General features: G+C 33.8%; 1 protein-coding gene and 1 long non-coding RNA gene across 2 annotated transcripts; both read left to right on the plus strand.

Annotated features, from left to right (window-relative positions):
• Positions 1-4,868, plus strand: LOC123656998. The gene is made up of 3 exons (XR_006743634.1): positions 1-241; positions 4,501-4,638; positions 4,751-4,868. It is a non-coding gene; the product is annotated as an uncharacterized LOC123656998 (long non-coding RNA).
• On the plus strand, positions 167-2,118 carry LOC123656997 (lipase 3-like). The gene has a single exon (XM_045592601.1). It carries the CDS (start codon positions 266-268, stop codon positions 1,730-1,732), a length of 1,467 nt encoding a protein of 488 aa, XP_045448557.1. The 5' UTR covers positions 167-265; the 3' UTR covers positions 1,733-2,118.
• Positions 4,869-12,325: the final 7,457 nt, after the last annotated feature.

Raw genomic sequence — 12,325 nt, forward strand, 5'->3', positions numbered from 1 at the left:
TTCGATATTTATACATCGTAAAATGGCTTACAAGAAATAATATTGTTTATATATAACATTTCTATCAGAATATCCGTTTAGTATACGTTACAATTTTGTAATAATATAAATTAATAATGTTTTTATAAAGAGATAAAAAATATAAAAACATTCGATAGATACGCGCGTTTGCTAGCTTTTAATACAATTATAGTGAAGTTTGTATTCAGCTGACGGTCACAGATACGTAACATCGGTCGAGGTTAGTTTTATTTAGCCTCTAAATATGAACATCTACCTCTTTATAGCGTTAGTTTTAGTTGCCTCGCGTCAGGCGAAAAGCTGGCCGGTTGGAATCGATATTGTACAAAATTTTATCGTAAATGAAACAATGAATGTTAAAGAATTTTTCGAAGAACAAAAAAATAAAGTGCAAAAAGCATTCAATGCGACATACGAAGACGCGATACGAGTGACGAATAGAATGACAAATTACGTTGATGCTCAACAGAAGAAAATTAGTTCAGATATCAATAATTATGTTGAAAGTGTCAAAGAAAGTGGTAGAAAAGTGACGGATTCGTGGTCTTATTTACCGACCGAGGAGCCTGGAGCTGTTATGGAGAATCCAGATGTTGTTTTATCGGTACCGGGGATCATCACGCGTCACGGCTACACGTGTGAAACACATACGGTACTCTCTCAAGGTTATCTGATAAACGTTCATAGAATACCGTATCCCAAAAGTGGCGGAAAGATTTCAAGAAAGACTGTTCTTTTGCATCACGGCTTGTTCGCTAGTTCTGCGGACTGGATACTGAACGGACCTGATAAAGCTCTTGGGTACGTCTTAGCTGACGCTGGTTATGATGTTTGGATGACCAATATACGAGGGAATAAGTACTCCAAGGAGCATGTGACCTTGAAAAGCGATTCAAAGTCGTTTTGGAATTTTTCTTGGCATGATGTAGCCTTACACGACGTACCAGCTGTTATAGATTACATATTAAAGAATAAAGGAGAAGGTACTACTATAAATTACATAGGACACTCAATGGGGACTACCATATTGTTTGCAATGCTGACACTGAGACCAGAATACAACGAGATCTTAAAATCTGGCATAGCTCTAGCACCTGTGGCATTTTTAACTGATCTCAAGTCCCCATTAAAATCACTGGCGCCCATAGCAAGTAACATAGCTTATATGGAGATGCTATACGGTTCCCACGAATTTATTCCCAAGGACTCAGTGCTCGGTAAAATGACAAGTTCGTGTGATGCTGATAGTGTGGATTCAACTTTGTGTAAAAACGTTATTTTCTATATCTGTGGTTATAACGAAAAGCAGTTTGATAAGAATCTGTTGCCGGTGTTTCTATCGAATCTTGGTACTGGGACATCTTGGAAGACAGCAGTCCATTTCGCACAGGAAGTGATGGCAGATGGTGAATTTCAGCAGTTCGATTACGGATCGAAAGATAACCAAAAAGTCTATGGCACAGACAAACCGCCTACTTACGATCTTTCTAAGATATCTCTACAGATATCATTAATTTGGGCGGAAAATGATTTGCTAACAAGTGAAAAGGATGTGAAATTGCTTTATGAAAAGCTACCGCCTACCACGAAAATATATAAAGTTACAGATCCAGAATTTAATCATTTAGACTTCCTATGGGCTATTGACGCGCCTACGTTAGTTAACGAGGAAGTTATTAGCACCTTAAATAGAGTGTACTCGGAGTCCTAACTTCAACTTTTTAACTTAAAAGACTTCACTTAGAAAATAAGAAAAATATGAGCCGTTACGTGACGACGACTGGCAGATGTAAAACTTTTAATCAACATTTTTTTTTGTATACAAAAAATTAATTAAAAAATATCCTTAAAATCGTGACAACTGAATTATTATATAGTATAGTATACTACATATTATTATATTCTATCATAAAGTGTTACGTGCGTTGGCACGGCCCGGCCTGTTAGGTTTACCCTCGCCTGTAGACGTATCACATCAAAAAACAATTATTTTTGTATGTGAACAGTAACGTTTACAACAGCCGTGTTATCGATGGCCTTGTTATCACAATATATACATACCAAATAATAGATAATAAATATAGATATATAAACATACCAAAATTTTTATATTTAGTACTTAGTACATAGTTTAGTTTTATTTTGTAATTAGTTTAGTAATTGATTTTATAATTATTGATACAGTTAATTAAAGTTTATAATAATTAGGTATTATTTAGAAAATATATTTAGGTATATATGTACTAAATGAACTGAGCGGTTTTAACTGCGTATATGTTTACTGTTCATATCTATAAAGTAAAAAGGTGATGTTTTAAAGCCTAAAATTAAATGTTTGTCAGTACAAAGGATTTAAAAGGTTAAACACACACAGTCACACACACAGTTACACAGTCTACAAACTGATCTGATTTATATTGATTTTGAAATATTTATGTTTTTTTAAATGACTTCCAAAATAGAAGTTCCTTAATTCGATTGTACCTTTTTTATGGCTGGGTGGACCGATTTCAATGATTTTTTTTAATCGAAAGGTGTCATGTTGTTCCATTAAAATTTAATTGAGATCAAACGAGCATTTTTTGAGTTTTATGTAATAATGCGTATTTACTTGATAATTTTTTCGTCGACTTATTATTATTTATTTATTTATTCTTAATGTACACCGAAATACAGACACGTATAAAAAGAGACACAATAAAAAATGTACAAAGGCGATATTATCGCTAACGAGCGATTTCTTCCATATAACCTTTGGGTACAGGACACGATACAATAACAGCGGTTAGAAGTGTGGAAGGAGGGAAAACAAAATCACATAAAATCAATAGTAAATAATATAAAGCAAATTGAGTACATATTTAAGAGGTTGTCTCAGCTCACAATTACACGAGTTCTTAACCGACTTCCAAAAAAGGAGGAGGTTCTCAATTTGATGGTATTTTTTATGTATGTTTCCATCAGAATTTTTGACTGAGTGGACCGATTTCGGTTAATTTTGTTTTAATTGAATGGTCTTGCATGTCATGTAGTCTCATTTAAATTTAATCGAGCTTCGACAAGTATTTTTAGAGTTATATCTAATAATGCGTATTTACTTGACTATTTTTTCCTTGACTTATGTTGTATTAAACCGCATAACTTTTCACTGGGTTTATCGATTTTGATGATTTTTACTGTAATCGAAAGCTTGTCATGTAGTCTTGTTTGAATTTGAGATCTAATTACACTTGACTGTTTTTTTGTATTATACCTCATAACTTTTTATCGTATGCACCGATTTTGATGTTTTTTTTTTTATAAATCAATAGCTAATACTTGTCATATGGTTCCATTTAAATATGATCGAGATATAATGAACAATTTTTGATTATTAAATAATCTTTGATGACGCCTATTAATGAGACGCGGCAACGCCACGCCACACCAACGCCATTTATTATAGGCATTATATTATATTCATTAACGCCATGGTGCGTTGTTGAAATTTGTAGTTCGATAATTTCTATTTTTAAACCACGTTTTGCATGTAAAAAGATTAAAATATTTACCGCAATAAATTAAATTTTCGTCCTGCGATAGCTGTTGTATTAAATAACATATTTTAAAATTTAAAACGAATCTACCGAGTGGTTTTTTTTGCCGCGCACCAGGCGAAAGTAGTTTTGTTAAAAACACGTTTAACAAAAAATTTTAGTCAAGGATATTCTCAAAAAAATTAGATTTGAACGTATACTTACGATTAATCAGCTAACCATATAGTATACCATTAAATTGATAGTAATTAATGTGAAGTTACCACCTATTTGGATTATGATATCGATTCAATTGATAAGGAAAATATTAACACTAACTCGTTCGTCAATCAGTGCCGTCCCCATAATTTCCTACGTGTCACGCCTACACCCTCCCTTTTCCCTCCAATTTGTCCTTGTCTCATGACAACCATTTGTCATTCCATGATTTACACTAAGTTCAGTATAGATAGATATATGTAATCATTAAATCACATTCATAGCTTCTGCTCTGCTTGGATGAATGATAGTGTGTTGTTTTACAGCCTTCTATAATCATCATAGCAACATTCTTGCTTTCTTTTACTTCTTTCTTCTTTCTTCTTTACAAGTAAACTAGCTGTGGACGCGACTTCGTCCACGTTGAATTAAAAAAAAATATTTTTCAGTTCGCAAGGTTACAAAATAAATCAAAGTAGCAAATTAAAGTAGCTTAAGTTACTCCTTATTAAAATCAGCTATTTGCCAGTGAAAGTCTCGTCAAAATCGGTTCAGCCGTTTCAAAGATTACCCGGAACAAAGAGACAGACAATAATTGTAAAAAAAATATTTTGGATATATGTATCGTGTATACATCCATATTAATTTCGTAAAAAGTGATTATTTTAATATAACAAACAGACACTCCAATTTTAGTAAAAATTTTAATATTACAAACAGACACTAATTTTATTTATTTTTATAGATAATTGTCCCAGACTCATCCATTTCTTAGAAGGATTTGCATTCTGTGTCGAGGTCAGAAAATATGTATAATAGAAGCAAAAAGTTTTCTATGTAATTTTCTTAAGAATTCTTAACAAAGGATTAAGCTAGAAAATAGGTGATTAAGTAGTTAAACAAACTGAAAATTTATAATATTACGTACTACATCTGCATACCAATGTTATTAATACTTAGTAATTAAATTTGTTTAATTTATTTTCTTTCTTCAGAGTTTCTTCAGAATTAGCAAGTTGAAGTGGCAGTGGGCTGGTCATCTGTGACGCAGGACCGATGCTGTGTATTGTGATATTTTATTTATGAATAACGTTCCTTATCACAGGTTTCAAATTTCGATTTACATATTTCAAAATGGGCGATATCATCTTATGATATTTATAACTTTTAAAAGACTGAAAGGCGTTAAATCAAATGGATAATTTTATATGGTACCTATTCCCATACGTACCTTTTTACTGATTATGATTTTTATTTCGTTATAAAATTGCACAATATAAAATTAGTAATTGAAAACAAAGTTCTCTGAATCATTCGCGTACTTGACGCGAAGAACAATACTAACATATCCTTCGTTTAATCACACACTTGGCTGGAGTGCTCTTCAAATATTAGTTCCTCCAAGCCCAGGAAATACCACGCCAAATGAATATTAGGTATTTTTTTATTTTTCTTTTCACAAACCATAATATTATTATTTTTTACGTATATATTTATCCTACATCGAACAATAAGCTACAGTTCCGCTTTACAGTTTAAAATCAACACGGTAGAATAGCATTAGGTATGCACTAAATATTATATAAATTGTGTTTGCTCGCAAACGAAAAAATAAATCGACTTCTATTACATCGACAAGTAATACAACGTAGGTATAGACGAAAAAATAGTCAAGTAAATACGCGTTATAAATGCTTACACAAAAAGTTACCATCAGATCTCGATTAAATTTAAATGGCAACACAAAACAAGCATTGGCTTTCGATTAAAATAAGAATCATCAAAATCGGTATACCCAGTGAAAAGTTATTTGATATAATACAAACGTAGATCGACGAAAAAATAGTCAAGCAAATACGCATTATTAGATATAACTTGAAAAGTACTGGTTAGATCTCAATTAAATTTAAATAGGACCACATAGCACGCACCATATCTCGATTAAAAAAAGAATCATCGAAATCGGTCTACCCAGTAAAAAGTTTTGAGGTAACATATATTTCGCCTGCCCAGCGTGGTGACTATGGGCAACACACATGAGTTCATGCATTTTTTACGCGAACTTGTGGAGGTCTGTGTCCAGTAGTGGACTGCAATAGGCTCGAATGATTATGATGAACATCTATTTAAAAAAATACAGACGAATTAAAAACCACCTTTTTTTGAAGTTGGTTAAAAATAGAATGAAATACATTTATTTGAGACATAAACTGCTTACAGACACACAACTAACACAATGAGAGCACACATACACAATACACAGTTAATCTAATATATAAAATTCTCGTGTCGCGGTGTTTGTAGTTAAACTCCTCCGAAACGGCTTGACCAATTCTCATGAATTTTTGTATGCATATTGGGTAGGTCTGAGAATCGAACAACATCTATTTATCATCCCCCTAAATGTTAACGGTAGTCCACCCCAAATTTTTTATTTTTTTATTTTTAGAAAAAAACACAACCCTAAATGTTCACCCTTCTACCACCAACCCCCATTTTTAAATAGCGTTTAGCGGCAAGACAACGTCTGCCGAGTCAGCTAGTCTAATCTATAAAAAACCTGTAAGCTTAACACACTTAAGCCTATTGACTTTGTTGTAACCAATATCACAAAATTTATGAACCCATTTGCGTGTTAATAGTTCTACGTTAAGATGAGAAAAAATGTTTTTGTGTTGCTTGTCTTTTTATAAACATTATTGACTACTTAACTTAAACGAAATGAAAAAGTTAATTGTGTTATTAAATCGACGACGGTTGGCGCATCGGTTACAGCACTGGTTTGTGGCTGTGGCGCTGGCGGTTGCGGGTTCGATCCCCAACATTTGTATTACCGATACAGATGTTTGCCGTGGTCTGGGTGTTCGTGTAGTCTTGACTTGTGGGTCTCCTTACCGTGCCTCGGAGAGCACGTTAAGCCGTCGGCACCGGTTGTTATCGTGTATACCTGATAGCGATCATTACTCATAGTAGGGAATATATCCGCTAATCCGAATTGGAGCAGCGTGGTGGATTAAGCTCTGACTCTTCTCCTACATAGGGAAAGAAATCTATGCCCAACAATGGGATATTACCGTCCGAAACGTAAGCGCGTAAGCGTTATTAGAACCTCATTAGAAAACAAATGTCGATATCTGAACTGCGCTTTATTCAAAATGCATTCAGCAAGGCTTCAACAAAATTTAAAATCAAAACAAATTGTTCTGCACAAACTGAACTTCCCGTCTCAGTGCTAAGACGATTAATTTATTTTACGCTTCCGGAGGTCCTAGCAGGTCCTCGGTATAACTTATTTAATTGAGAAACTCGATTACTAGAAGCGCAGACATTAGAACTACTCTAAATGAATTCTCGTTATTTATTTTCCACTTCAATCAAATTATGTCTTTGTGCCATTTGCAGTCGAAACAATTAAACCTTGGTACGCAGGACAATAAAATCTAAAATACTGCTACTTTCTTACATATATTTCTCTGACCTGGGCCTTGTAAATTAATATAGAATAATTTTGAAGTTTACTTCTTACGAATCAATTTTTATATAAGGCCCCCGGTATGAAAAAAATATGAGGAGTAAAAGGAGTGTGAGGAGTAAAAGGAGTAAAACGTAACGAGTGACCTCGTTACGTTTTTGTTGAACCCGGGTTCCGATAGATGGCGTTACGACATTTTCAAATCTAATCTAATAGTAATAATTATTTGATTCGTTTATTTACCACTTGATATAGTATAAATCTTTTTCTTACGTATTCCCCCAGTCGGGTTGCTCCAGATTTTGAGCAATATACTTGTATATTCTGCCATCCCTGTTGAGTGTTAAAGATCTAATTTATTTGTTTAAATCTAAAAATGGGATTGAGACTTACTTTATTTAATTATTACTTAGTTTCTTTTAACTTCCTGGTAAAATTGACTTATTGATAACACTAAGGTACTTAGGTTGGTACTAACTGGAATATTTTATAACGAAATTATGTGTTGCACTGAAACGTAATGTCATCTTGACGTCAAGTGCCTCCACTCAAAATATTATTATGATACAAATAAAAAGAGATACCTGTTTGTTTGTATGTGTAACAAATGGCACATTAGAAAATTTGTTATTCTGAGTTTAAAAATTTAACGGTATCTGCCATTCATTGTGCAGAAGTGCGATTAAATGCTTTGACGTTGCCGGTTTTCGTCGAAGCAATCAATTTCCGAGTCGAACATATATATTTTTTTTATATAACTAGCTCGGCAAACAAGCGTACGTAACGTAACGTAAACGTCTGCAACATCAGAAGCATCGCAAGCGCGTTGCCGGCCTTATCTTCAATTCTCCCCAGGAGCTCTGGTCACCTTACTCACCACAAGAACACAACACTGCTTGAAAACAGTATTATTTAGCTGTGATCTTCTGTAAGGTCGAGGTATTACCCCAGTCGGGCTGCTCCTTATTTTAAGCAGGTTTCCTACTCTTACCCTACCTCACTGAAAAAGTACGCTCATGTAATAAGTAGGTACGCTGTTTTACTTTGAACATGTTACCGGAGTAACTAATTGCTATATTCAGATGCAAGAATCTCTATAATCACTGGCCGTATAGAATACCGTAGTGAACAGAAGAGTTACCTTCTAATTTTATAAATAAAAGCCATGCTATGATGCAACGTATTTTATGTAAAATCTCTAAGTAAACATTTACTAATTACCCTATTAATTAATTCACTAATTTAAACTTACCATGTTTATTTAAACATAAATTAGCAACAGAACTCTAATGTCGTCTCATAAGTTTTGGGATTATAGTATGTTGAGACCTAGTTGCAGTTAGTCCTAGATTCAATTTGAAATTTACAAGATTGAATTACGATTTATATAGATTATTTTATTTAAAATCTGTTTTAATTTACTGTGCCAGAAATTGTAAGATTTGGACAATTATTTTATTATTGTAGTTATTTATTTATAATAAGGTTAAGGATATTGGGATTATAGCACCGGATCAATGGCAACAATCAATTGATTGTGATGATTTTTCATTTAAGGGATTTAGCTCGACATCGATATGTCGATGCATCATGTTCTAAATTAAAATGAATAACAACATCGTATTAACATATCACAAAGCCGTATTGACTAATACCTCAGCAGCTATCTTCATCTATCTTTATATATTTAGTGAAATATAGGCTCTGGGCAATAAGCACTGTGTAGTGAAATATAGGCTCTGGGCAATAAGCACTGTGTAGTGAAATATAGGCTCTGGGCAATAAGCACTGTGTAGTGAAATATAGGCTCTGGGCAATAAGCACTGTGTAGTGAAATATAGGCTCTGGGCAATAAGCACTGTGTAGTGAAATATAGGCTCTGGGCAATAAGCACTGTGTAGTGAAATATAGGCTCTGGGCAATAAGCACTGTGTAGTGAAATATAGGTTCTAGGCAATAAGCACTGTGTAGTGAAATACAGGCTCTGGGCAATAAGCACTGTGTAGTGAAATATAGGCTCTGAGTAATAACACAGAGCATAATTATATTTTCAAACAGCTTCGAAAAAATGAGGAGATTCATTCAATTCGATTGAACTTTTTACGTCCGTCTCAGAAATTTTTACTCCGTACAGATTAAGTTGAATCATTTACTGTTCGAAAGTTGGTGTATATAGCTTGGTGCCAATGAACTTCGAGCGAGGACTTTTTGAGTCATTCCTAATAATGTGTATTGTATTGTAGTTTTCGTTGTAAATTGAAGTCGGGTTTTATTGTTCTTAGAACAACATTATATTATTCCGTTTCGTATATCGCTCTCTCATTACTCTCTTTAATCGTGTAAACAAACAGTAGTACAACACCAACGTTTACCACGGATTACAATATCACTTTTGTATGTTTCTTACATAAGTTTGTGTTATAAATATGTGCAACAAGATCTACTAGCTCGCTATCTGCAGCCATAAATTCTTTCAAATTATCTCATCCATCAACGAATCTGTTAACTTCTCATATAAAACTACTTTGAAGTGGCTTGCAATTTTAAAAGTATCTATATAAAAATTTCGTTTGAGCCTTTGCTGTAGTGAAAGCGTTAAGATGCTATTCGTCTACTATTTAGTGTAGCAACATAATTAGGTTGGTGTTTTGTCTTTTCTTGGACAATGATATAATATTTTGTAAGACGTTAACTTAATTATTAATTTTAATACGTGTCTCAAGAGCAATAAAGTTTGCAAGGAAAATCCCATGCCGTATTTAATTTCACTTTGTATAGAATCTGGAAAAACAGTCAAATTAAATAAATAAATAACTAAATCAATAAAAATAATTTAAAAAAAACGAGTATGCTTTAGACCACACGATTGAAGTAAAACTTCTTTAGAAATAGGCCTGCACAATAGGCCTGCATTTTGTCTTAGATATACGAAACGTAACTGGCTATGAGAGAAAGAGAGAAAAAAGTGTACCTGTCTCTCTTACTCCATTCGTTTTACCCGATCACATTTTTCGTAATGCACTCGTTACGCATTCAACAGCTTACTCTTCAATTCAAGCGTGAATATAAAGTAATATTTAAGCTATGACCCTTTTCCTTTATGGAGAAAGTGGCCTAGGACGAGGATTGTTCTAGGGTGAATCGAATAATCACAACTAATAATATTTTAAAAGTAATTTATTCGAAAAATTTCAATTATTAATTAAAATAAATATATTAATTAAGTTCGAACATTAAATAGTACATAAAAAACCAAAATTCTGGTTTAATATTTTCTATTAATTTTACTAAGCTCTATATAGCTTTATATGGAAAACACTGACATTATCCACTTGGTGCCATAATGGGGAAACTTGCTACTGTTATCATTCCATCCCTGTTTTAGTGCTGGGTTTTAATGGATGAGGCTCTTAAGCCGATTTTTAGAGCGAGAATTTTTAAAGCTGTGAATATGTGAATGTGTGACGATGGTATTTATAAAAGTTTTTTATTAGGCTATGATCACGCGGTTCAAAACAGAAAATCCTGTACATTAATCCCGTAAGATTTTTTACAGCAAATCCTAAAAGCGACAAAAATTTAGTGTTATTGTTTGTACTTATATCATCACAGTTCAGTATTAGTAAAACATGTGTTTAATTTTTTGGAAGACCATTGTTATTATTTAATCTTTTTAAGTATACAATAAAATCACATATATCACATAGATCGGTCTGTATTTCGTTCTACACTTCAGCCTATAGCAGTCCACTCGATATAGCCTTCTCCCAGCTCGCGCTAAACATTAGTATTCTGTTCTATTGTAATCATCACATCAGCCTTTCGCAGTCCACTACTGGACATAGGCCTCCACAAGCTCACGCTAAAAATGGTGTGAACTCATGTGTTTTGCCCATAGTCACCACGCTGGGCAAGCAGGTGGAGGCCGCAGGGCTGGCTTTGTCGCACCTAAGACGTTGCTGCCCGTCTTCGGCCTGTGTATTTTAAAGCCAACTGTTGGATGGTTATCCCGCCATCGGACGGCTTTTTAAGTTCCAAGGTGGTAGTGGAACTGTGTTATCCTTTAGTCGCCTCTTACGACACCCACGGGAAGAGGGGTGGCGGCTATATTCTTTAATGCCGTAACCACACAGCATAGCTGTTCTATTGTAAACTTTTTATAAACTAAATGATCCAACACACGCTATCCTGTCTTGTGATTATTAAGCGCATGAAGTGTAAATAATTATTACTTTTCTGATATTTTTACAAATGTCTGCGTAATTTTCATGATTTTTAAAACTTCTACAAATTATGAGATAACTTTAAGAAATAGTCGGATCAATCCAACCCTTTCCAAGTTTTGCGCTTACCAGAGACTTTTAGTAATTAATTTCTATTTATTAGATTTGTAAAATATCAGGTAAATAAATAAGCAAATAAGCAAACGTTTCGCTGTCTTAAGAGCCTAGTAAACATAATCCTGGGTCAGGGACCAGAAAATTACTATCACCACTGCTCTCGCATAGAACGCACGGTATCTATGGCAACAGCCAGTTGTTGTGACCATTGCGTTAATCCGTCTTCATTTTATCTTAATCAATACTAACTGACCTATTTGCATCGCCGTATTTTACAATATTATACTTTTTTTATTATAATTTATAATCCATAGGCTCAAAATTGCTCATACCTTTTGTTACATTATGCATTTCGCCAATCCTACTGGGGATTTATTGTATAAGGCTGCAGATTGCCAGACTTGTGACTTCCTAGTGAAGTTAGGATGTGGTCCGACGCTCGCGGTATTTCTGTATTAAAATTTCTTTAATTATTTTTTAATCTGTACATTTTCTTGTCCGAGTGGAAAATATAAACGCAGTAAGGAATAAAGTTTATATTTAACCCTTCAGTGGTCGTGCCGGGGTACAAAGTGCAACATTTTCTCCTTTTTGAGTGGGTTTTCCATACCGTTAAGGATTGAACGTTTTAGGTGAGATCTATTTTTTGCCAAACCCTCACTAAAGCAGGTATAATTTTTTGGCAATCCTGTTTTTTTCCGTTCATTCTTAGTGGTGATTTCAACAAGGATACATCTGTTTGTTGCACTTTTTATACA

This window comes from Melitaea cinxia, chromosome 10 (genome assembly GCF_905220565.1).
Source record: "Melitaea cinxia chromosome 10, ilMelCinx1.1, whole genome shotgun sequence".
NCBI lineage: Eukaryota > Metazoa > Arthropoda > Insecta > Lepidoptera > Nymphalidae > Melitaea > Melitaea cinxia.

Excerpts from the sequence above, each read along its gene's own strand:
- LOC123656997 (XM_045592601.1), top strand. The coding sequence starts at position 266 with ATGAACATCTACCTCTTTATAGCGTTAGTTTTAGTTGCCTCGCGTCAG.